We start from the raw sequence: 27,573 nt of genomic DNA on the forward strand, positions 1-27,573 counted from the left end.
AGAAGTCTTTTTTGACACTGCACTTCTTTCTTAATTTTTCAGTGTCATATTCCATACTTGTCTATGTCTGTCAGTAAAAGATTGAAAGAGGCATGGCCTTAATGCTTGTTAGTCCCAGCAAAGAAGGCGTGGTCTCAGTATCTGTTAGTCTCAGTGAAGGAGGCGTGGTCACAGTATCTGTTAGTCCCAGGGAAGGAGGCATGGTCGCAGTATCTGTTAGGCCTAGTGAAGGAGGCGTGGTCTCAATATCTGTTAGTCCCAGTGAAGGAGGCGTGGTCTCAGTATATGTTAGTTCCAGTGAAGGAGGCGTGGTCTCAGTATCTGTTAGTCCCAGTGAAGGAGGTGTGGTCACAGTATCTGTTAGTCCCAGTGAAGGAGGTGTGGTCACAGTATCTGTTAGTCCCAGTGAAGGAGACATGGTCTCTATGCTTGTTAGTCCCAGTGAAGGAGGTGTGGTTTCAGTATCTGTTAGGCCAAATGAAGGAGGCATGGTCTCTGTGCTTGTTAGTCCCAGTTAAGGAGGCATGGTCTTTGTATCTGATAGACCAAGTGACCAACTGTGGTCTCTGTGCTTATGCTGCATTTGGCAATAGGTCATAACTCGTAATTCCAAATCTCCGACCAGGAAAAAATAAAGAAAACACCCTCTCAACTTGGAATTTGTCCTCAGGAACTCGGGATGGTCTTCCTTCAACTACCACAAGTGATGTTAAATCAACATGGCTGCATGCAGCATTATTAGTTCCAGTGAAGGAGATGTGATCTCCCACTCATAAAGCAATCATTTAACTTTAAGTAAACTTTCTACACAACATTGAATTTCTGTTTCTATTGCCATTAATTTTCAGTGTATGTTGAATGAATCTTAAATATGCTTATGTAATTTCATATTTATATATACATTATATCTACTCATTACACATCCCTAGGCCACCTCACTGCCAGTGTGCAGATGGACATATCAATATTCACTGTCAGTAAAAGAGCAGTTAATTCCGGTTGTTTTGGTCCACGCAGATGGCCACGTGGCAGTAAACAGGGTTAAAGTGGGACATCTGAGGGTGAAGGGGGGGATTTGGGCAGTACACAGTTGCCTGCACCCCATCCTGTTCACTCATCATCAATATTTACCCTCATCCCCATCACTAGATTAAAATAATCCTCCTTCGCTCACAGACTGTGTCTCCGTTACACCCACCACGTGTTCCACACACGTTGGATTAGACCACCTCTCTAATGGACTTATTGTTGTCTGTATCTGCATACAAAAAGAACCATGTTTTGGGGGGTTTAGGGGCTCCCCTTTCCTGGCCATAAAACCAACTGCCTTTCTTCCCTCCTCCTCTTATGCATTTCACATCTCTTCATCATTGCCACATTTGTTCTTTACTCAGCCGTTAGTAGGTCAGCCTTCTGTCTAGTATTGTTCCGTTAATCACAGTTCTTACATGGCTAAAAACAACTAAAGTGTACAGTAGAGTGTGTGTGTGTGTGTGTGTGTGTATCTTTATTTGCTCTAGACAGTTGACCTCCTGTAGAGCAGGCCTCGTCTCCCTGAAACAGCCTTTTGAAGTAGTACTGGGAATTCAAGATCTTTGTGCCTCTTTTAGAATACAGCTAGGGAAATAGAGCAAGGAAAATTTACTCACCGACTTTCTAATCGAGGCGTCTACCTCCTCTTCAAAGACGAGAAAATGTGAAGCTTGTCACTGTCGATTAGATGGAATATTTTTACTCAGATTATTTATGCAGAAGCCGAAAACTTTTTGGCCCTCAAGTTAAGCTGAAGTTAGACTGCTATTGTCAGACTGCTTGAATTTCTAACGATCTGCTGCAGCCTGTGAGATAAAGGTTTGTTGTGTGTGACAGACATTTTACCTTTGGGGTCAGTATTCAAATTCCATCACAAGGGAAACAGTTGGTGGTGTCGCCACCAACCAGAGCTGAGCTGACACAGGATGCCTGAGGAATTCTGGGAGCTGAATTTAGCTATGCAGAAGTTTGGAATGAGTGAGATGCTCTAATTCTCTGTTGTTGTTGTTGTTGTTTTAGAATGTTTCAGATTTTCTAACCAAGATGTGTGTTGGATGGAACACATTTGGGGTGTGTGTGTGTGTGTGTGTGTGTTTATTACAAAGTCTTTTCCCAATCTGTACCCGCTTTACCCTGCTTCAGATTCTTGTTCTTCGTTGACAGAAATGAAACCCGATGTGGTCTTCTGCTCTTGTAGCCCATCAGCCTCAAGGTTCGGCATGTATTCATACTGAGATACTTTTTTGCTCACCACGATTGAGTTACTGTATCCTTCATGTCAGCTCAAACCAGTCTGCCCATTCTCCTCAGTCTGATCTCTCTCATCAACCAGACGCTTCCATTTGCAGAACCACTGCTCACTGTTTTGGTTTTTTTTGCACCATAAACTCTAGAGACTGCTGTGTGTGAAAATCCCAGGAAATCAGCAGCCCTAGCCCCATCTACAACCATGTGCTGGTCAAAGTCAATGAAATCTCACTGAACATTAACTGAAACTCTTGCCCTGTATCTGCATGATTTTATGCATTGAACTGCAATGTATTGTGTATCTGTGCAAGGGGGAACCCAAAGATTCCAAGTATTCAGATGTAAGCGATTTTACATTGATGTGCCTAGGCATCCGCAGGAAAGCATCAGGAATAAATGTCGGGAGAAGTGGGGCACCCAGAACTGGATCTTGCACCACAACCATGCACCTGTGCACAATGCACATTGTCAACCAATATTGTCAACCATTGTTGTAATGCTGTAGGTTTTATAACACTATTTTTTTAACAATTCCACAAATTTTTGGATCCCTCCTCATATATAATTGGGGCAGTGGTGGCTCAGTGGTTAAAGGCTCTGGGTTACTGATCAGAAGGTCAGGAGTTCAAGCCCCAGCACTGCCATGCTACCACTGTTGGACCCTTAACCCTCAATTGCTCAGTTGTATAAATGAGATAAATGTATCTCGCGCTGTATAAGGGCATCTGCCAAATGCCGTAAATGTATAATACACAAATACATTTATGACAGCACTTTAATGCAGTATTACACTCTCTTCAGGAGCGAACAAATGACATTTATTAGCAAGTCCACAGAGCAAGTGAAAGCTTTAATGTGCTGCCCCATGTTTTGGTTGGCTGGAAACCTAACCGAGCTAAACGGTGATAGATCATGTAACATAATAACAAATGACCAGCTAGTGAGCTAGACTGTGCATTAATACATTTGCCCATTTTGGAGTAAGTTAGACAGGAAAATATAAAGTTTATTGAATTTGAATTCCTGAAGCTTATTATCACTCTGGAGTAAAGTTAGCTACATATTGAGATGATGTTATCACCCAGCGCTAGTGTGTGACATACTGTACTTGCATTTATGAGAAGTTGTGAGGATTAACCTCTCTCCCCTGCACTCCACAGAGAGCTGAGAGGCCCAGGACTGAGGCTTGAGGTGTGTGTGTGTGTGTGTGTGTTTTTCACTTCCCACTGAAGTCACTTAAATATAACTCCTTTCTGGTTAGGATACAGGCTGAGCAAAGCAATACTTGCTGACATGTACTAGTAAAAGTGCACATTCAGGAAATATATCAAACTGTATTTTCATGCATTAAAAAAAAAACAAAAAAAAACCCCACCTCAGACCTTAGTGTTCTTGGTGCATGATAGTTAACGCTAATGCTAGGTGTGCTTCAAAAAACGCACACAAAGGGTCAGTCAGTTATACTCTTTGTTAGTCTCTTTGGTTTCTAAAGTATTATTATACCACAGATGTTAACCTGCTGTTATAATTTTTCACCTGTACTGTATATTAATAAGACTTTAGAATAGGACACAGCACCATCGTAGTCTGCTAGCATCTAAGCATCTACCAAGGTATTATTCATGATACCGTGGTAGATGCTTACATGTTTTCAAGGTATCTGAAATAATACCTTCCATGGCACACTTATTTAACATCCAGAGACAACAGTCATGCTTTGTGCAAAATTCTGACTAGAAATGAATCAGTCAACACTTCACTACAGCTACATTGTATTCCCAGATCAACACTATGCTATTTACGAACGGTTCACAAACCGAAAAATCGCATAAACATCAGTTTACATAATGACAGCATACAAGTATTTTGAACACGAATCCGTTTTTGTTCCAAATTCTATACTGATTTTTTCTTTGACTATTAAATAAAAACTACAAAATATTCATTCATTCATTGTTAGTAATTGCTTTATCCTGGTCAGGGTTGTAGTATCTCGGTAGGGTCTCTCGTTCTCTCTCTCTCTCTCTCGCTCTCTCTCTCTCTCTCTCTTTCTCTCCCACTACACTCTCTTGTTTAAATGAGAGTGCGCTATGCCTTAGGCAGTGGCTCAGTGATTTTCAGTGTTGGGGTTACAGGTCACAGTCACCCCTTTGGCTCTTTGCCTGCTGTACTACCCTACTGCGAGTTGGACCCTCAAATCCCATCCTCCCTTTCCCCTCATCCAGATCTGTGGATTTCTCCCCCACTCCCCTCCCCTCCTACTTAATGAGAGCCACCTCCAGTGCAGCACATGCGACCTTGCCATAAAGCACCTGCATTTATTACATCAATTTGTCGCCCTGACAGGGGCTACATAGCGGGGAGCACCAGTGTGTTTAGATGCTCTTAAGAGCTTTGAAACGACGCACCTTGACAGCCCGTCTCGTCTGTCTTTCCATCTTTCCATTAACTGCATCTATATCAGTTTGGTGCATCCTCATGCTACCAGGGATGTTTTGTGCTTGTAAACTGGTGAAATATTACTCGTTATTTCTGAGCACACGGTCTGCGACCTCAGACGTTTTATAGCCGTCTGGTCATAAAATCAACATCTGTAGCCAAAACCACAAACCATGTAATAACACACATTGGTACACAAAGGCATTCTTAAAGGCTATCTGAAAAAAAATACTCTAAACTAAATTTGTAAAAGTTCGGAATGCATTTGGCTAAAAAGTGTGTGTGTATAAAACAACAAACATGAAGCAAATTCTAAAGCTGATATGGTGTCACTTTTCACATAACAGTGTTGTTGCCTGCTGCCAAGCTTCATTAGGTCAGGTACAACACTTTTCCTTTACAGTGGAAATTATTTTTCATGCTCATTCACCACAACAATGTAGACAGGTGTTTCTCATCAATCAGCTGTAGAGGGGGGGGGCACATGAAGAAGCAGAAGAAAACGGTGGAGAGAAAGTGAGAGGGAGACAGGGAGAGCGAGTGAAAATAAGCGCTATTCCCAGCTGTGGTCCCCTAACAGGACTCAGGTGAAAGATAAACGACATAGACAGCTTCCAAATGAGTGCCTCGACGAAGACAAACACTCACATAATGCCATGACAAACAAACTGAAAAAAAAAATTGCACATGCGTCTGCAATGGCTCTGGGTTCCCCCCATCCCCAAGGCAATAAGGAGCGTGGGCGTCTTGCACCAGCCTCATCACACCCTGAGAGGTCTTTTTGATCCTATCGGGGATTGAAATGATGAAATGTCAAGCGGAGCACACCGCGTGTGTGCGTGGGGTTCGTTTAGATGGGTAGCTGGTGGGGGTGGTGTATGTTGAGGTGGGCAGATGTCCAGGCTGCACGTGCCTTTTAGTATCAAGCAGCCTCCTTCATGCACCCTTCCCCATCTCACACACACACGCACACACACACACACAGACACACACACACACACACACACACACACACTCACATACATCCCCTCCAGTCAGCAGCACCGCCTGGCCCAAGGGCTCCATGCTTTATGACAGCTGTGTTCAACACCAGGTTTTGCTCCTGTCATCACTGGCTCTAACAGAGTCCCAACACAGAACGAGGAGAAAGGCTAATTTATCCCAGAAGGAGAGAGGGAAGATTAGTGAACCTCCTTAGGGCCTCAAAACAACTAGAATTCCACTACTACTGAAACAAGTGTACAGAAGTGTGAATACTTCCCAGTATCACCCCTTATAATCGCATTGTACTTGTAACATACTACCTGTCCAAACAAATTGTTTAACGTGGAAGGAGTCTCCAGTCTCTCCAGTGTCTCCAGTCAGTAGATTTACCACCACAAGAAAATTATCAGGATAGAGGATTTTTGCGTTCTCTGGATTCCTCAGTAATATGACAATCTGTTAGTCTTTTTTTGTCTTATTAATTTGAAGAAAGAGAAAAAAAGAGGGATGGAATCGATGTTTATACTGATTCTAATGTAAGTCATACTAGAAATTAATGTTTGTTGTTTAAACATAAGTGGAAATGGATGAAAGGTACAATGTGTCCTTCCTTAATAAATAAAATATGTAAATTGGTGTGAATACACATTCAGGACTTGCTGTTTTAGGAAAACAATCAACTTCATGGTGATACAAGTCCTCAACTTTGCACTGGGCTGTATTACACCACCACATCATTGATTATTTTTCCTAGAACAAGGCCACTTTGGTCTGAAGGTTCATTTTTATTCATGTGTGTGATTAACACACATTACTGTTGATCACGAAGAAGTTATTTAGGCCGGCTTACTGAAAACTATAAAGAACTGGAAATTGAAAATCACACGGTATTTCTTAGAATCACTTAAAAGTCAAACAATTTTCTTCTTTTACTAAGTTTTTTTTTGTTCAACCTTTGCTTCTTTGCCAACTAACTCTTCCATTGATTGTCATGTAGCCTGGCGTTCCAGCGGCTAAGAGCCTCTTCGCGGTGTGTTTTCTCACATAAATGATGGCGGGGAGATGTGATGTCTAGTCTCGCCTGGCTGTTTGGAGAGGGAGGATATTGAGATGTCCCTCTGATGTGGGGCAGAGACAGCCTTATATAAGACATAGCTCCCACAGAGCTGCAGTAATTATGTCAGCATCACAAGAGAGCAACTTTTCTAGACGTTAAGAGTTAGAAAGGAGGGTAAAAACAGTGACAGCTTGAAAGGAAACACTCCAGATCGCTGTCTTTTTTATCTTTTATCTAAAATACCTGTCATAATAGCAGCTCTCTTACTTGACATTCGGTTTTTTTTTTCAGCATGTGTGGTTAAAAGTGTTTGTTCATTATTGAACCCATTTGTTTTTTTGGGTTACACCCAGTTTGGGCTGAGGTTTGGGTGTTAGGAAGATGGTCAGGGATCATATCTGTGAAAAGTTTGATAAGAAAACAAATGAGAAATTACCCTAAATTAATGCTTTGATAAATATGGTAAATATGACCCCTGGGTAAAAGAGGGTGAGGTAAAGGGGGGTGATGGTGGGGGGCTTTGGGTTGCTTTAAGCAGGTGTCCAGATGCCACAGGACAAACGCATCTCGTTTTTGTAAGCAGAGGAGAGGGTTGAGTGACCAGCAGCAAGGCCTTCAGCTCTCCATATGTCCACATCCTCATGCGATTATGGCTGTATTGATCAGTGCACCATTAGATTCTTTCCTTTCGAACATCTACCACCTGTTCACATCCATCACTGAACAAAGGTGGCATTTTGACTGCTCATAATTGCCAGGGGGTTGTTACTACCACAGCCTTAGTGGAAGTGAAATGAAAAGGCAAAAATACAGTTCAGCACAGTTAATGGGAAAATCGTTCGGCTGAAAGATCAGTAAAACGGGCACTGTAATTCGTTTTTATGATTTAACACAAAAGGGAAGCCATCATCAGTGACCATGTCAGACAATTAGCGCTGATGACTCAGCTCTATGCACACTCCAAATTAATTTCTCACCACAAAGGAGAGCTGAAGATATTTAATATCATGCAGACCAATTAAAGTAAAGCTTATACTCCTGATGGACCATGACATGCTGTATAGTTTCATGACTAGAATTTAAAAAGCATTAATTTAGATACAAATTGTACTTTCTGCCCTGATGAAGCTGTCTCTAGCTTGTATGCATGTGTTTGTATATGTATGTATGTATGTGTATGACGGGTTAAGTCATACAAGCTTAAGATGGAAAGGACAGATTGACAGACGACCGGCTCAAATGCCAGCAACAGGAGCTGAAACATAAACCTCTCATCCGAGCGACAGAACCGTCTATCATCACCCTGCATCATGGAAATATTTATTCATGAGACAAAAGCTGGTGGTCTACTTGATCGGCCAGTATAAATATACTTGTAGAGTGTTTAATCCACGTTTTAGCTCACATGATAACATCTCACACTGTTGAATGTTATCTTAAAGCTACTATAGTAAGCTCATTATGGTTTTAGACAGAGGGCAGGGAGCACACACCTCATGTCTGATCTTTGGCTGAGAGAGCATGCCTTAAGGGAGACCTCTAGAAATGCAAACCAGCCGTAGCGGCACGTTTCTAAAGAAGTCTTCAAACGTGCCTGTCTGCACTTCTTTGTATTGATTTTTAGAAATCATTTCTCCTGCCCCTGACTCACTCAGACAAATAGACTCATTACGATACAGGCAGACCGACTGGGTTAATGCGATGGGCCTCGCTGATGAGGCTTTAGACATTTCTCGCACCGCCAAAGCTCCAACTCACAATGAGTGACGTTTTGGGGATGAGGAATTGATTTTGCGAGAGGGGAAAGGTTGTGAGTCGAGGGATTTATTAGCGATGCCCATCAGAATGCAGCCACGCCGGCTAGAGGAGGGGTAATTGAAGTGGACCGCACTGCTCACGGGTAGGATTACACTGCCTCTATTGTGGACAGAAAGAAAAACAGACGGACAGACAGACAGAAAGGGAGAGGGCAGTTCCCTCGAGGCTGGCACTCCAAGGGTGAGGGTCACAAGCTTAATCCTCCTCCCCCAGGGCTTTATGGGTAATTGGCAGAGTCTAATAAACCTCCGGGGAGTGTGTGTGTGTGTGGGTGGGTCATGGCAGATGGGACTGACCCGGCCCAAACCCAGTTCCGAAAAATGCCACTGCTTTGGTTCCCCCTGTAACAGTACTCGAGCAGAAAATCTATGAAGTGGCTAAGTTTACAGTTTTAATCATTAACTGATGCAGCTTGTCTTCTCACTGGCAAATCCTGCTTCTGTGTTATGTTTCATTGGGAATTAAGGTGAAACTGAAGTAGGGGACAACATGCCCAATCGTATGTTTAAAATCCTACCATTTCCTATATAGTGCACTGATTATGGAGCTTTATCATTCTACTGTATAATGATGGCTGAAAGCATGTTGTAGAATATCCAGCACACTCATGAAATCACACGAGTCTTTTTATGAAGTTAAGTGTAAATATTTTCGTAGGCGAAACAAAACATTCCTGCCAGATTTCCGAAAGTTTTGGTAACACTGAATTTCTCTTTCCTCATGTGCCTATGCTGATAAAACATCTGTGAATTCATTTTTGCATTAAATTAAACTCCATATTTAGTCCACAATACTCCATAGCTGAAAGGGGAAAAAATACAGCTAAATGGTGAAAGAGAGCCTCCTGAACACTGCATGCGCTAAATTTTCCAGTATTGCAGCTCAGCCACTGCAGCGTATCAGCTACCATAGACACACTAACTCTTCCTAATTTTGCAGGGCACTATTTTTGTGCCATAATGGAATGCATAGTATAATTTGTTTTCATTAATGAATTACTTTTGCATGGTTTTCTTTCAAGTTGACAATTTTTTAAATTCACTTAGGGTGCAGTTGAAGCCGATCAGTTTAGGTTCACGTTAGTAAGTCTCATTATACAATATGTAATTTTACACAAATTCAGCAGCTCTTAGGATATCAACATTTTTCTGTACTAACTGGAGTTTCAAAAACACCACAATTCTTGTGTATACTCCTGTGAATGATTTAAAAATACCTTCATTTTAGTTTGATATTTATATATACTTCTGACATTAATTTGTACTTTTATTTAGAAAAACAAGAATATACAGAAACACATCGAAAATGTTTTTCCTTTAAGATTACATGTTAAAACTGTAGTGCGGAAAGGTTCAGCAGCTTTATTAGACAGCGGAGAAGTGACGGTATAACGTGTTGAAGTTGTCTTGAAAAGTTACAGTACATTGTATTGAACTGATTTTCAGGGTTAATGCATTCTTCCAGCCTACGAGTGTGTGTCTTTATGGTAGAGAATATTTGTTATCAGATGACATTGGAATTAGAGTCACATTTCTCAAGCCAAGACTGTCATCTATCACCCATGAGGCCTTTGTGCTCTGGCCCACTTATGTATATTCATGCCAGCAGTGACGCTATGCTTTTCTGACATTTAAAGTGATGGAGGAAATGTAGCAGAGCCTAACACTTATCCATCAGACATGAAGAGAAGGGACGCCCCAAGGGTTAGCATTAAAATCCATACTTTCTGTTATCCATTCTCTTCATTAGAATGCAGTCACTCAGAGACACACACCGGCAAGAAAAGACGTTTCATTTATCTCTAGCTCGCGTTCCCGGGGTGACATTGTAGCGACATTAGCTTTATAATTCAGGCCTAATGGCAATACGTTCTCCCCAGAAGCGAGAACTCACACACACACACTTTGCGTAGGTGCCCATTTATTTCAATTAAGCACCGAATAGTAGAAGTCAGACATAGAATCTTTACAACCTATTAATGGCTGCCACTATATGACTAATTATCCTGTCCATGATGGATTTTCAGTAGAATGAGAATGTGTCGAGACATATGGCCTTCGTTTTAAAACCTGTGCTTCTCCCTATCGCCGAAATAATATATATGCTGTGAGAGTCTTTTGAGACCTATTTGCATGAGATTGCAGCTCTCTGTAATTTAGGTAATTACATAAAACCTGTTTAGAAACCTTCAGACTGGTGGTATTGTGCATGTAGCACAATTACATAAAAAACTGTATAATTAGAAGGTCTTGGAGAGGTGGCCACTAAATTGCCATTAACTTTTCTTTTTTGATATAAAGGACATGCAAGTCTTGAGATAAGTAGGCAGCCTTGTGAAAACATGGCAGCGTTATTTTCTTATTAACACAGCTTTATGCATTTAAATTTTCCTGCCATTTGGCAAAAACCTTATCATGTATTCAAATTATTGTATTATTTTTTTTCAATCATTCATTCATTTGCAGTAAATGGTTTATCTTTGTAAGGGACGTAATGGAGGCAGGAATGCACCCTGGATGGGAGGGCAGGGCATCATGCACACACACACTGAAACCTAGGGGCAATTTACAGTACCCAATACACCTACTGGCATGTTTCTGGGAGGTGGAAGAGAACGACAGAACCTGAGGTTGCATCCACATTGATATGGATAGATCTGAAAACTGCATATTAAAAAAATGCTCTCAGTCTACGCCGACGTTTTCAAACATTTTCCAAATATTGCTCATCCACACCGAATTGTCTGAAAACGCTTACATCCCTATACTGCACATCCGTAAAAAACATAAGAAGCTTTGACCTGAGTCATTTCTTTCAGGCATTTATTTAAAAATGCAATACAAAGTGACATTAATCTTTAACAAAGCTATCAAACAGGATAGCAGGCAAAATAACTGCAGGAGAACGTTGTCCACCATCTTGTTTATTTTGAGTTGAATGGGTCACATGACTGCATCACAACTAAAAATACGTCATTGTTTTTGAATATCTCCGTTTTTCTCAGTCCACGCTACAATGCGAAAACCGCATTTTCTTATTTATTTACTTGGGAGAGCATTTTCGAAAAGCTCAGTTTTCCACACAAAAAAACCCGATGTGTTTTCAAATTTATCCAGATTAATGTAGATTAATGTAGCCCGAACAAAGGCAATGGTAGGACATTACTGAGACTCATATTATTATTTATTATTTTACTTTATACACTTGAAATCAATGCAGTTCAATACATTGAATCTTCTGCAAATGGACATTTTCAAATCAGAAGTCTATACTGCTCAGATATTATATCACCATAGTTCACCATCTGCATTAATACAGAGCACAGAAATATAGATCCAAATCCAAGCTATCTATTGATGCTGCAAAAAAATTAAAGCTGTTTTACCTCAAAGCATGTATTCATGGAGGTTTCTAAAGCATCCAGACTACCAGAGAGAGATGTGAATAAGACCAGCTTTTCAATTTAGATTAGTTGTGTGTGTGTGTGTGTGTGTGTGTCTATTATAGAAAGAGAGTTGGCTGTTCATCCTCTGTTTAAGGCAGGTCCACTCATCAGAAAGAAGCACCAGTGATCCAGCCTGCTTTTCACTCCCACGCTGAGTGCTGGTACTTTGGGAGATGAACTCAACCTGACTGACCCTAATGCAGTTATTTAAATAATTTTAATCATCCTGAGCAGCAACAGATGTGTGTCGCATATTGAGTGTCTGTGTTGTGACTGTTGCTCGTTAAACATGAACAGGACATAATGTATAGCAGTGATTTTCATCCTAATTTCTATACACCACATCAGTAGTATAGGTGCCATCACCAGAGAGACTAATTTCAAAATATCTTCCTGAATTGAGAGAAGAATGGAAAACCTGCTTACTCAAAACTCACTTACAGTGAAGACCTAATTAGGGCTGGGCAATATGATGATATAGTATTTTTATTTTGATAAATTGTCACAATACACTTTAATGAGATATCATGAGTATCACAACGTCACGAATTGTCTTCTCTCACCACATGGCATGGCTCGAAGCGCAAGAAGTGTTGTTTTCATGTTTTGGTTTCGTGTGGTAACATTTTGTTTTGATTTTGAGTCTTGTCTCCATGCCCCTGTCTTGTACATTTACATTACGTTTACATTTATGGCATTTGGTAGACGCCCTTATCCAGAGAGGCTTACATTTATCTCATTTATACAACTGAGTTGTTGAGGGCTTAAGGGCCTTGCTCAAGTGATTGACATATTTCCTTATGTATATTGTGACGCACATTGTATATCTTAAAAATTGTAGAAATATATATATGATATGATATTTTTGTTATATTGCCACCCCTAAACCTAAGAGTAGTTATTTATTAATACACATTTATGTGAGATACATTTTTGAAATGTTCACAAATGAAATCTCTAGGATAGGGCTTCTATATTAAGGGAAAATTTGGGGTTATACTTATACAAAAGCATAAGGAAAATGTAATGTGAGTAGTTGGAGTTACCTTTTTTTTTTTTTTTACTGAACCTGAATTGCTCCATTCTGAAAAAGACCAGCTTTAATTAGACATTTTCTCATGTCTGTCTCATCCTGAGGCAATTATTGTTGGTGTGTAATGGTCAAGAATTTACACCTCACTTTATTAATGGAATTAAGAGCTGCATTTAGGTTTGGATTAGAAGTGAGTTTCAAATGAATGATCTTTTCTCAGTGCAAGGAAGCGTGATAAAATAATTGCCTGGAATAATTACACAGATGCTACAGATGCCTACAAAACGTAAAAGTGTATTCGGTTTAACCTTGATCCTAATCTAGTAAAGCATTGAATCACTTTTGCAAACATACCATTCAGGTACGTAAAGGAATGCAACGTGAAAAGCTGAAATGGAAAAACATACGTGCATATATGGGCAAAGCTATAAAAGCTTCATTCTTACTTCTCTATGTGCATACTGATGCACGTAGATCAGACGGGACTGGTTCAGCGCATATATATATATATATATATATATATATATATATATATATATATATATATATATATATATATATATATATAGTCCCTGAGTGGATATTGGGGTTTGGAGCGGAGTCGGTGATGTGTTATTTTGGATCGTGTCCAGTGCAATATCGAAAACCCTCTCCTCCTCATAAAGCCTATCCTCTCGCAATCCTTGCTAGCTCAGGGGCATGGGCTGATGGGAAATATGCAGGCCAAAAAAGCGATTGAAGAGAGGACAGGAATGAAGAGATAGCATGGCTCTGATTAAAGGGATGGAAGAGGCGCTGCTGAAGAATCTGATAAATAGCAATCGAATAGAAATGTTGATTGAGAGCCGAGGTGATGGCATCAGCCCTGAAGATGCGCTTAGGCCGATCGAAGGGGTTTCAGTTAGCCATATTAATGTTGTTGCCTTGTTATGGTGGGTCTATCTGCAAAAAGATTAGGGTTTTCTGTGCTTTTCTGCTTATACCAGCGTTCATGGATGTTTTTTCACATAAAATAAAGTAAATAGTTCCTATTTGTTTGTCAATGCAAAGAAGAACTATTTCATTCATGTATGAGTAAATCATGGGTCCAGGACTAAAGAAAGAGAAAAAGGAGAGAGAAAGAGAGAGAGAGAGAGAGAAAAAAACCCAAAGAAACGGACCGGCTACACAGTCATTCACACAAAATGAATGTCATCAGAATTTGAAGGACAGAGTAATGATAAATATTGTGTAGAACAGCTCAATAAAGCGGAATGAATGAATAAATAATGATGCGATTGGACGTGCTGTTATATGAAATCACTGAAATATTATATGGCTGAAAGTCTGTGGACAACTGAACCGAGCTCAACCCCACTGAACACCTTTTGGATGAACTGGAACGCAGCTTCCTCGACCATCATAAGTGCCTGATCTCTCTAATGCTCTTGTGGCTGAATGAGCACAAATCCCCACAGTGACGCTCCAAAATCTATCCTTCTCAGAAGAGTGGAGGTTATTATAATAGCAAATGAGGACTAAATCTGGAATGGGGTGTTCAAAAAGCACATATGTGTGATGGTCAAGTGTCCACAAACTTTTGGCCATATTCAGTAGTGTAGCACAGCAATTTCCCAGTGATTACATTTAATACAATGGATTACAGAATTACAGACTTTTTATTAGTTTATAAATACATTTAATTTTGTGCACTGTCTGTGAAACAAGTTATCACTTACTGTACATTATAACATGCACCTTGTCATTTACTGGAAAATGCAAAGACCTGTGGCAGAAAGCTGACTGTTGCAAAGCATTGACACTACACGGTGTCCAAAAGTCTCCATACATAGGGGACTATGTACACCAGCACTACGTTGGTTGTGCCTTCTTCAGTGGATGTTCATGGATGTCCACTTCTCAGCTGGTCTGCAACACTTCCAGTCTTTTTGAACTTGTTAATGAGTTTGGCAGCAGTGTCTGTCGTGCACGATGTGCTCGCCATGTTTCCTGTTAAAGTCCAACGCAACCTTTCTACAGCTTCCCGATCCAGCCATGAGAATGATTTCAATACGTTCTGCTTTCGTCAAAGCCATTCTTAAAGGTTGTCTTAAAGGTTATATATAATATATACTAAGTATGAAAACTTTTGGAAGATATTTTGCTAAAACTTGTTAATTTCCCCTATGAATTGAGACTTTTGAGATACCCTGTAGTTAAACAGGTATTGTAATGCCATTGCAGTTGTTATTCCCTATGTAGTGGGAACATGTAGTGAATAAGAAGCATCAAAGGGCTCAAATCAATTCTGTTTGAAGTAGGGATGGGCGATATAGACTTAAAACTATATCACAATATTTCATGGTATTTGTTTTTTGGTAAATGATGATATGAAAATAGTAACATTCAACACAATTTTTTGGCCGCAAGTCACATCAGCATACAGTCTTGAGAGCCGTGCAAACACAAACATTGGTACAAAAAAGTAAAATATAAACATAGTATGAAAACTTTTGGAAGACATTTTGCTAAAACGTTAGTTTCCCCTATGAAATGAGACTTTTTTTATAGAAAATTTCACCATATCAATCACTCGTTTTACATTAGACATAAATGTTTCAGAGAACTGGTCCAAATTCACATTCACTAAATAATAACTCGAACGTGTATTAGGACAATCAGAAAGTCGTTCAGAGTTGGTAGTCGAGTTTGCACTTGCTCATCATACCAACTATTTTTTTTACTCCTATAACACTAGCTATTATAATAATTATTTACATTTATGTATATACCTAGGGTGTTGTAAAACCTATAAATGAATGATTTCATTTTCTAAATTTGATTTCCTTTTGTTATTTTGATTTACACATCCGCCCTAATTGACCACAAGGTGAACTTGAACTTGACCCTCTGACTCATTTTATCTCTGTGCCTCTCTCTGTCGTGCAGTTTTGCGGGATGATTTCCGGCAGACCCCTAGCGATGTGGTGGTAGCAGCAGGAGAGCCAGCTGTAATGGAGTGCATTCCCCCACGCGGTCACCCTGAGCCCACCATCTCCTGGAAAAGGAACAATGTAAAAGTCAATGACAAAGACGAGAGGATCACCGTAAGTCTGCTTCTCTAGCATCCTACTCGCCCTTTCCTTCTCTCCCTCCCCCACAGTCCTTTTAGCCTCTCGTCCTATGACCGTATCGAATGTGAGTGCCTTACTGCTCTTCTGCCTATTTCTGTTCTCTGTTGTAGAGACCCACATAGATTTGCCTAGCCCATAAACACCCGTGCAAGCCTCTTAATCTAAATGGGCTTTGGCAGTGCATTTCAAATGCATTAACGGTAGCTCGCTCATATTTAGGCATTGCATAAAGAGCTGTGTTAGTCTTTATACAGGCATAATAAACTTGTCCTGTTGACAGCAGTACACAGTGCTTGTACGAACATACATTAGGACATTTTGTACGTGCAGTTATTTGCACAGGAAATTAATAGAGGGCTTCTCAATATTGCCATTTGTTGATCATTTTGCAATATTGGCCATTATAATACTGATATCAAAGAATGCTATGAGACTGTAAAAATGAGTGGTAACAAAACTCCTGATATTTGCAACCTCAGTGTAGTTTGCGGAGCTGAGTAGTGAAATGTGCAAACAAAATCAACCGATCGTAGATCAGCAGGACTAATCAGTGCTTTGTGTTGCATTTTACACAGATCCGAGGAGGTAAGCTGATGATCTCGAACACGCGAAAGAGCGATGCAGGGATGTACGTGTGCGTAGGAACCAACATGGTAGGAGAAAAGGACAGCGATCCAGCTGAGCTAGTAGTGTTTGGTAAGTTTACAGTTTATCTCTCTCCATCCACTGCATTTGCTATTATCAGAGCTAAAGGTAATAACGAAACTGATTTTCAATATCATATTTGTCATCCAGAGAGGCCCATGTTTGTACGGAGGCCGATCAATCAGGTGGTCCTGGCCGAAGATACTGTGGACTTTCAGTGTGAGGTTCAGGGAGATCCAGCCCCCACTATCCGCTGGAGGAGGGAGGAGGGAGAGCTGCCCCGGGGCAGGTTAGATACACTCACACATATACCACTTTTCCCACCAAAAATCTACTGCTGCTTTAGCTGGTACTGATGTTGTTTCAAGGAACCAACAAACATTTAATTTTCATTTCATCGGCATATCAATAATAAATAACAAGTGTGGAGGATTTTACAAGATGTCTGAACCCTGCCCTCTTTTATAAACATCTGACTTTCCTGAGTCAAGGAGAAAAGTGACTGTAATGCTGTATATTATTTTAAACTCATCTTGTACTTGAATAAATCACATAAGTACACTTGGATAATGAATAAGAAAGGAAGAAAACATGACCAGGTGTGCTGTTATGGCAAAATAATCAACAATGAAGTGGGGTGTTGTGGCTGGATGTGAAGTTAACACCCAGCTGTTCTATAACAGCACATCTGGAGATGTTTTCTTGCACCTATACAACAGCAATTTTTTTTATTTATTAAAGAACAATCCATTGCATTTTTAAATCAGTTATAATTATAGTGCCCTCCAGTAATATTGCCACCCTTGGTAAATATGAGAAAAGAAGGCTGTGAAAAATTGGCTTTATTGTTTAACCTTTTGATCTTTTGTTCAAAAAATTCACAGAAATACTCTGCTCTCATGGATATCAAACAAATGCAAACAAAACACAGGTTTATAAATATATATAAATATAGGTGTGCAATAATTATTGGAAATAATTATTGGCACCTTTTTAGTCAATACTTTGTGCTAACTACCTTTGCCAAGATAACAGCTCTGAGTCTTCTCCTATAATAACTGATGAGGTTGGAGAATACATGGTAAGGGATCTGAGACCATTCCTCCATACAGAATCTCTCCAGATCCTTCAAATTTTGAGGTCCACGCTGGTGGACTCTCCTCTTCAGTTCATCCCACAGGTTTTCTATGAGTTTCAAGTCAGGGGACTGGGATGACCATGGCAGGACCTTGATTTTGTGGTCAGTAAACCATTTTTGTGTTGATTTTGATGTAGGTTTTGGATCATTGTCCTGCTGGAAGATCCAATCATGGCCCATTTTAAGCTTTCTGGCAGAGGCAGTCAGGTTTTCATTTAATATCTGTTGACATTTGATAGTCCATGATGCCATGTATCTAAACAAAATGTCCAGGTCCTCTGGCAGAAAAACAGGCGCAAAACATTAAAGAGCCACCAACATATTTAACCGTGGGCATGAGGTACTTTTCCATATGGCTACCTCTCTGTGTGCGCCAAAACCACCTCTGGTGTTTATTGCCAAAAAGCTCTATTTTGGTTTCATATGACCATAGAACCCAGTCCCATTTGAAGTTCCAGTAGTGTCTGGCAAACTGATGACACTTGAGTCTTGGTAAATGGTCTGCACTTATATAGTGCTTATTTTAACCTTAGCGGGTCTACAAGGCGCTTTACATTGGTTCCCATTCATCCATTCACACACACATTTTAGCAGAGCTGCCATGCGAGGTGCTAGCTTGCCATCGGGAGCAACTTGGGGTTCAGTGTCTTGCCCAAGGACACTTTGGCATGTGAAGTCATGTGGGCCAGGAATCGAACCGCCAACACTACGAGTCTTCCACCAGATTAAAGCAACTGCACTAATGTCAAAATGCACAACAAGAAAGTTAACTGAATTATTAATTTAACAATTTCATTTAGTGTTATCAGGCTGAAGTAAATTCGTTACTGTTAGCTTGGCCGGCTAAGGCATGATGGAGATCACAAATAAGGTTTCAGACGCTGTGACAACAGTTTTCCTGTTAAACAATCTTCAAGAAGTTAACAATTTATTCGGGTATTGTTAAACAACAGCTTGTCTGCACCAGTCCCATTGCATTATGGGATTTTTGAATCGCGTAGTGTCCATTGGTTGCATACTGCAAAATCTCGCCGAAAGCAGTACGCCATCCGGGTATTTCTCACCTACTGTTTCTCGCCTACTGAGAATTCAGACATACTACCCCTCTGGCGTACTGCTTTTCACCTACTGTGTAAGACGGTAGTGCGCGATTTCGGACACAGCCTAAGAGAATTTGGCCTATGTGTTACCTCATATTTATACCCCTGTAAAACAGGAAGTCATGGTTGAACAATTTCCTGTTTTTAGTCACCCAGGTATACTACAAAAATGTAAAATATCAATATATTTTATTGTATATATTGACTATACTTAAAATATATTTTTCTCATATGAATTCATAGGGGTGACAATAATTGTTGCACACCTATATTTAACAAAGTTTTTTTTGGGGGGATAAACCTGTGTTTTATTTGCATTGTTTGATATCCATAAGAGCAGAGAATTTTTGTGAATTTTTTGAACAAAAGATCAAAACGTTCAACTATAAAGACAATTTTTCGCAGCCTTCTTTGCTCATATTTACTAAGAGCGCCAATATTAGTAGAGGGTACTGTACATTTAATGTTGTGGAATGTCTACAAGACCAGTTAGTTCCCATTATCATGAATATGATGTAGCAGGTATAGTAAACAGTTAGAAAATTTTTGGACTGTTACAAAGCACTGACTCTGTAGACTCCTTCCATAAAAGCTAAACAAACTTCTCCTTAACAATTCAATAAAGTTCCAACATTACATCAGTAATGTTTTTCTTTGTTATAGAAGATGTTTTTCTATTCTGTTTATTATTAGACTTATATTGTGAGGCACATCGCCTACGCATGTCCTTCTGAATGAGGTGTTACTATAGAAATGATAACATATTAGAACGAAAGCATTAAGCTAAACCTGTAATTTGAAATACAGTCAACACTATTGTCAGAGCTGCTGTTATAGAAAATAAACACCATCTGACCAATCAGATTCAGAAATTCAACAGTTTTTTGGTATAATAATAATAATAATAATAATAATTCATTATGCAGTATTTATATGTACCATGTCCACAGTTAAAGTTGTCTTTTTACTAGAATCGTATAATTTAGGAAGCAGAGATGTGGTGGATAAACTTATAATGAGACATACACAAACCTAGCCTTTACTCTATGTCTGGAATATGGCCTTAATGATTGAATCGATCATTTCACTCAATATGTAAATATTTCTATCTTTGTTTTTTCAGATTCGAGATCCGGAGTGAAAACAGTCTGCGGCTGATGCAGGTTAGAGCGGAGGATGAAGGAACGTACACTTGCGTGTCTGAAAACAGCGTTGGCAAAGCAGAGGCATCAGGAACGCTGCAGGTTCATGGTAAGCTAAGACTTTTGCACACTCATGCATGATGCTCAGTATATACACAGTATATACTCCCACCCATGCTAACACACGCTAGGTCTAGAAGTGATATGACCATTTCATCAACACTTTGCTTTATTTCAGTTTCAATCCAGTCAGCTGCAGCACAAGTGTACTTGCTCCCTTCGCACAGCACTCATTAAAAAGGGCAACCTGCTAAAGCAGCGCTCATTTATTTAGGGCTGCCAGACACAATTAAAGTAGTTCTGTTCAGCTGGAGGCGCATCTCACGCCATGAAACATGGCTGTAGATTCGGGTATGTTGTTTCATTAAGAAATCTGCACACATAGATGTTAAGGTGTTGCAACACCAAAACTTTTGGCTGATTTCATCTGCCAGTGGTTCTAGCATTCTAATTGTAGTTATACTAATGGCACATGGTTCAGACTCTTTTTTAGCTTTCCCTCCATGTCTTTGTAATGAGTTTTGTACAAGTTGTGCTGTAAAAAAGTTGAAATTCATGCAGTAATTGAGATAGTGTAGATTTTTGAGCCTCTTAAAGTAAAGTCAGGGTCACCTCTCTCTCTCTCTCTCTCTCTCTCTCTCTCTCTCTCTCTCTCTCTCACACACACACACACACACACACACACACACACACCAGTTCATCTCATCCATCTCATTTTTTTTTCTTTTTTTTCTCTCCATTCTCAATTTTAGTGGGCCCATCTCGTAAGTACCATTCCATCTCATCATACTGCATGTGTGTGTGTGTGTGTGTGTGTGTGTGTGTGTGTGTGTGCGTGCGTGCGTGTTTGTGCATGTGGGAAAAGGAAGCCATTGTGATTGCATGTGACAGGGCTATGACCTTTGGGGAGCAGACGCGTCCAGTGCAAGATATGCATCTAGAAATGTCACTTTATCCCCTCACATACTCAACACAGTGACTTTAGGTTCTATGTTCTAACACACACGACTGTCTATTTACCATCCAGATCTTTAGTACCTTCAGTTCACAGAACAGGGTGTAATCTAGATACTGCTGATTAGGGCTGTCCAAACCAATATCAGAATATTTACTATTTACATTTATTAAGGTAAATCTATTCACATTTAAATGTTTAAGCTCTACTAGTCATCAAGTGGAAGTATGTCAAATTAAATATTTACATGTTTATATTTATAGCACTTTCTCATTTTTAATGTTAATTGTTTCCTAATTAAATAAAATAATTGGCAATTTATCTTAAAATTAATATAATATGCAAGTGATTAAAGTATATACAGTGTGTCCCAAAGTCTCCATTTGTTAATAAGTTTGGCAGCAGTGTCGTGTGTGATGTGCAAAGGCATTCTTACCGCTTGTCAAAGGCATTCTTAAACACTATCTGGAAAAAATAATATAAATATATATAATATAAACTAAGTATGAAAGATTTTGGAAGGCATTTTGTTAAAATGTGTTCATTTCCCCTATGTGTAAAGACTTTTGAGACACCCTGTAGTTGCAGGTACTGTAATGCCATTGCAGTGTTATTCTCTATGTAGGGAGAACATGTAGTGAATAAGTAGCCTCAAAGGGCACCAATCAATTCTGTTTGAAGTAGGGATGGGCGATATAGACTTAAAACTATATCACAATATTTCATGGTATTTGTTTTTGGTAAATGACGATATGAAAATAGTAACATTCAACACTATTTTTTGGCCACAAGTCACATCAGCATACAGTCTTGAGAGCCATGCAAACACAAACATTGATCCAAAAATGTTCAACTTAATCCTGACCATCATCAAATGCTAAACTATACCAATTAAGTAGGCTACAAAATAGAATTCCAATGAAAATGTAAACACCAGTACTCGCAGGATTCACAATCTAACCCCAGGAAAAACAAATGGAAATGATGTAAAAAATATTATTTCTTCTGTAAAAGTGCATATAATTTTAAATAGTGCAAACTTGAGTCTTAAACAGCATATAAACATAATAATGAGTCAAATCAAGTTCAAGTTTGAAATGTAAACGCTGATTCTGACTTTATTCTTAAACTGCATACTAGAGTTGCAACAACAAATCGATAATAATCGATTATGAAAATCGTTGTCAAATCTCATTATCGATTATTTGGTCTGCGTGCGGCACGGGGTGCATTTACTTATTATGTTACTTCTGTTCCGAAAACACGCTTCGGAGGGTAAATACTAAAGTTGTGTCCCAAATGAAGTACTATACACTTACACTATGCACTATGTACTCTACCGTCTAGTGTATAAATTTTACAAAGGTAATATCATCTCAAATGGAACACTAGCAATTTTTTTACTAACCAGAAGTATAAGCTGCTTCCTAGTCAACGGCGCATGAAGTCATATGCGCGTAATGTAACACCGCTAGCTTCAGCAGATACCTAGAGTCACCGATAACTTTCTTCAGTTTGCTGTTTATATACTTAGTTTATTTTATATATAAGTATTTATACATTATTTTTTATGGGTGCCCAAAAAGCACTGAATTAAACTACAGTCCTAAATTAATAATATATATTCTGGTGTGTGTCTGTGTGTATTGAGTTCTTTTCAGTCTTATATAATTGGACAAATAGTTGTGTAAAATTTTAGGCTGAAGTTTATATTTGTAACACTCAATTTGTGAATTTTACTTTAAATAAACGAAAAATTGTACTGAAAGTTTGCCAAACCCCGACTACCCCCCCCCCCCCCCCCCCGATTAATCGATCAATCGAAAAAATAACCGGACAACTAATCTATTATGAAAATAATTGTTAGTTGCAGCCCTACTGCATACTAGGGTTGGAACGCAACCGTGCACCATGTTTGTTCTCGTTCTGCATGCGAGATGCTCACATTGCATCACATAAACAAGTCAACAACTACAAGATATCTCATCAATATCGCGGGATAGGAAATTGTTATCACGGGGAGGAACTGTATCGTGGACGATATTGTATCATGAACGATACAATATGGCACAACTCTAGTTTGAAGATTTTCTTTTTATGGATCTTGAGTAGTAGGTATTCACACTATGAGAAAAGTACAAGCTTATTTGGAATACTAAACCTGATGTAGTTAAATGGAAATACTAGCCTATATGTACTGTATTCTGAGGAAATGTTGTAGCCCTACTCCAAAGTTCTTTCTGCATAAACTGTGTTCAGAGGCCAAACTTCACTGAAGTGATTTATAATGTTCTGCTGTGTGCCACAAAGTAGCGCCAACCCTCAGCATTCCTGTATGGAGGAGCGCAGAGCGTTAAGTGAGAAGAGAAGGAGCGAAAAGCGAGCAGCACATGAAGCGAAGAGATGAAGAGATGACAATCGCAAAACTGTGTTCCCACTGAATAAAACAGTGGAACGTCTTGAATTGTTAGTTGCAGACATAAGGGCTTATGCACTACTTTTTTTATACATATATTGCTGCACGTATATTGGAATATGAGTGAGGACATGCTGATTGTTTTTTCTGAAGATGCAGCACAACACACTCTGTAGTGTGAGGAATGTAAAGTGTAGGAATGTAAAGGTTGTAACATGAAAATGAACTTCAGTGGTTACTGCTGAGTTCTACAGTGACAGCTGAGTTAAGTGTAATATTACAAAGCTGCACAGTTCAAACCTCTGAAGTGCATTTTTTCTTCAAACCCAGAACAATGTTACTGGCCACAGCACAAGCCACTGAGGTCTGGCTTGATCCATTTCTCCTTAGCATTCTTCGTAAATAGCATAAAGTCAACACGTAGCATGCTTTTAGAGCCTGGCCTTTAAGACTGTGGCTTTTCTACAGAGCAAATATGAAGGTGCAAAAATGACCACTTCTCTGTCGATTAGGTGAGTGGCAAAGAAGGATGATATTTTTGTCAAGGCCTATCTTTGGAAATTTTTATTTTTTTGGAAGGACAAAAATAAATATCTGTGTGGAGTAGTAAATTTTGCATAACCCATTATGGACCATTTACTTTCAGGAATAAGAAGAGCGTGTTGAGCTCAGCTCCTGGGAACATTTTTAGTTATTCAGGTCAGTTTAATATCTAATGAAAGTAAGTAATGCTGATATATGTTTTTCTTAAACACTTATAGCAGGGTAAAGATGTGAGGAGGAATTATAAATAGGAAATACGTGGTGTATCAGGCCTTCCTGTCAGTTCAGGGATGTTTTTTTTTTTTTGTAAATGTCCTTCTTCACATCAGTTTGCTTATCTGTCCATAACATATACATTGTTTTCCTTCAGCTGTAGGTTGAATTCTGCTAGTCTTGTTTTGATGTGTTGCTGCATAATATATATATATATTTTTTATACTGAAAAAATGGTGATTTGAAATTTAAGTGACTGCAAAGCTGTGTTTGCAGAACACGTGAAGTCATGAAATGAGACAGTGAAACTTTTAGAATTGACAGAATGAGATTCTTGATGGGAAAGATTTTAATATTCCCACATGATTGACTGATTGGATTATTGCTGTAAATGGTATGGATATTTCACTTATTATTGTAAATGCTTTCTAACTATTTAAAACTGTAATAATTTTCATGGTAAGTAGTCATAATCAATCACATTTTACAATATCATCTAATTCTAATAATAAATTCTCATATCATCAGCAATTAATTTGTTTTGGCTGTAGACATTTGGGTTTGAGATCAAAAGATTAATATGAGAAAAGAGTTTAGTTTTTCAGCTTTTATTTCCTGGTATTTGTATGTAGAAGACATTGAATGAAGCAGTGAAACGTTCAGAATTGTCAGAATGTGACTAGATAGGAAAAATTTTTAATATTACCTCCTGATATTTTTTTAGATGATAATCCTCAATTTGAATAGAAATGGTAGTTGGATCATTACCTATTAAGTAAACTTGCTATTTTCTTGTAAAGACTTGTAAAGACTTTTTTATATTCAAACTATATAGCAGATTCCCTACTTCTCGTCCTGTTTAATTAGTTTGATGTTCGCTTGCTGTTGGACCATGACGCTGTTGTGAGATAGACCTTGTTTTAGGGCTTCTTACATTGTTGCTTTGGATTTCAGAGTTTGTCAGGACTTTGCTAAGTTGTGTAAATGTAAATTGCTTTTAAAATTCTCATAGGTGAGGACATATTGTCTAAAGAGAATGATTTAGATGTAGGGGTTAAGAGGAATGGAGGAAAAAGAATGAGTGAAAAAGAGGAAACGGAGGGGTTTCTGACCTGCTCTAAAGACGAAGGATCTGTTTCATCATGCACTCAGTGGCAGGCCATGAAATAATCCAGCCCGCTCATTTCCTTAACTGGCCTCTTCATTAGCATGTGTAAGCTGGGGAACAATAGAGATGAAATAAGCCCGTGTAACAGCGGTTTATTCCCGACTAAAGCCTGCTGCGCTGGGCTGCAACCCCCTAAGCTCATTATGGAAGCAGTGAATCCGCAATAAAGGTCTATTTTAAAAGCCTGTCACTGTGGCCTAGCCAGGGCAAAACTGGTGACATTTTTTACAATGCTGTATCATTTATATCTATTGCCTTTTTTCCTTGTGAAAGTGGTATAGTTAGAGCCATGCTAACCCGGCTGATTGGAGAAAAAAAGCACTGTATGTGTTATACACATTTTTACCACAGATAGCTTGAATCTTGAATTGAAAACCTTTTGATGGTGGTTACAGTCTATAGGCCATGTTAATTGCATGTAGGAGTTTTAATTGCATTTGAGCTTACTGAAGTGTGGCTTCCCACCATGTCTGTCTACGCAACTGTCGGAGCATGACAAGTGCCTGTCAGTGTCATCCCACTGGGGGTTCCAACTCAGCACACTGGAAGTGGTGTGTTACATACAGCTTGTGATCTGGTGATTTTGAGGTCTGTGAGTGTGTGTGTGTGTGTGTGTGTGTGTGTGAGTGTGTATCAGGGAGTGTAGGCAGAAGTGTGTTGCATCATGGCTGGATGATCAGGCATTTTTCATGCTTGTTTATTTGTGTGGTAAGAGTGCTCCTCATCATCCCTGGGGGAGTGTACGTGAAAGTGTAGACAGAGCATGTGTGTTTTGGATTGTTTCAAACAAGAAAAGGGAAAAGGGTGTGTTTGATTCTGAAAATGAAAGTAATGAGCCACATGTCCTAGTTGCAGTCGTGTGTTTGTGTGTAGGGTTGATACTGCAGACATTCTCATAAACTAATCTGCTTCAGCAACTTTCAGAATTTCACTGATTATGTTTATATGCACGTCAATATTCCAGTATTAATCTGAATTTGGCAGTAATCTAATTAGTATTGAGTCATGTAAATGCTACAATCCAGATTAAGACAGTATTCTGATTCCCCAAATTCTGTTTCTCACCCCTGAAATGTGTTCGTTTAATCGGGAAATGATTGCATGTAAACACTTATTCAGAAAATCCACAGAAAGGAGATATATGAGCATGCTAAGTCTGCAAGGAATTGTGGGTGGTAACAGAAGCATAGCTGTAGGCTAGGTAAGGTATTTAGGAATGGCAACACAGGCATACTTACAACAACCATGTACAGTGTCTTACTGTCTTAATCTGGATTGCAGCATTTACATGACTCAATACTAATTAGATTACTGCCAAATTCAGATTAATACGAGAATACTGGATATGGAATATGTGAAAAAGTATTTGGATTCGGATTTCTTCTGTTTTTGTGTATATCTCATACTAAATTGTTTCAGAAATTAAAACAAAGGCAACCCGAGTAAACACAAAATACAGTTTATAATGACAATGTTATTTACTGAAGCAAAAAAGTTATCCAATACCAACTGGGCCTGTGTGAAATTGTATTTAATGATAATGAGTCTTTATTAATCACATATAGATATGCACAATGAAATTCTTTTCTTTGCATACCCCAGCATGTCAGGAAGTTGAGGTCAGAGCAGAGGGTCAGCCATGATACGGCACCCCTGGAGCAGAGAGGGTTAAGGGCCTTGCTCAAGGGCCCAACAGTGGTAGCTTGGCAGTGCTGGGGCTTGAACCTCCGACCTTTCTGAACAGTAACCCAGAGCCTTAACAGCCAAGCCACCACTGCTCCTGTGATTACTAATTCCCCAAATCTATGAAACTGCATAATGGGGTTCAGCTGGACTAGACACAACCAGGCCTGATTACTGCAAACCCTGTTCAATCAAAACAACACTTAAATATAACTTTTTCAACAGCATGAAGTTGGTTAAAAGGCCTTACCCAGAAACACACTATGCCAAAGTTGAAAGACATTCCAAAAATGATGAGGTGATTGAAATACATCAGTTTGGGAAAGGTCACAAAGCTATTT

At 39.2% G+C, this 27,573-nt stretch overlaps 1 protein-coding gene across 1 annotated transcript in view; it reads left to right on the forward strand.

Annotated features, from left to right (window-relative positions):
• The window catches only part of robo3 (roundabout, axon guidance receptor, homolog 3 (Drosophila)), a 105,758-nt gene that overhangs the window by 26,992 nt on the left and 51,193 nt on the right, over positions 1 to 27,573 (forward strand). Inside the window, exons 3-7 of the mRNA XM_053646179.1 lie at positions 15,985 to 16,142; positions 16,745 to 16,865; positions 16,965 to 17,103; positions 20,176 to 20,303; positions 21,007 to 21,018. Coding sequence (XP_053502154.1) covers positions 15,985 to 16,142; positions 16,745 to 16,865; positions 16,965 to 17,103; positions 20,176 to 20,303; positions 21,007 to 21,018 — 558 coding nt within the window. The remainder of the gene's footprint in view (positions 1 to 15,984; positions 16,143 to 16,744; positions 16,866 to 16,964; positions 17,104 to 20,175; positions 20,304 to 21,006; positions 21,019 to 27,573) is intronic.

This window comes from Ictalurus furcatus, chromosome 16, assembly GCF_023375685.1.
Source record: "Ictalurus furcatus strain D&B chromosome 16, Billie_1.0, whole genome shotgun sequence".
Taxonomy (NCBI): domain Eukaryota; kingdom Metazoa; phylum Chordata; class Actinopteri; order Siluriformes; family Ictaluridae; genus Ictalurus; species Ictalurus furcatus.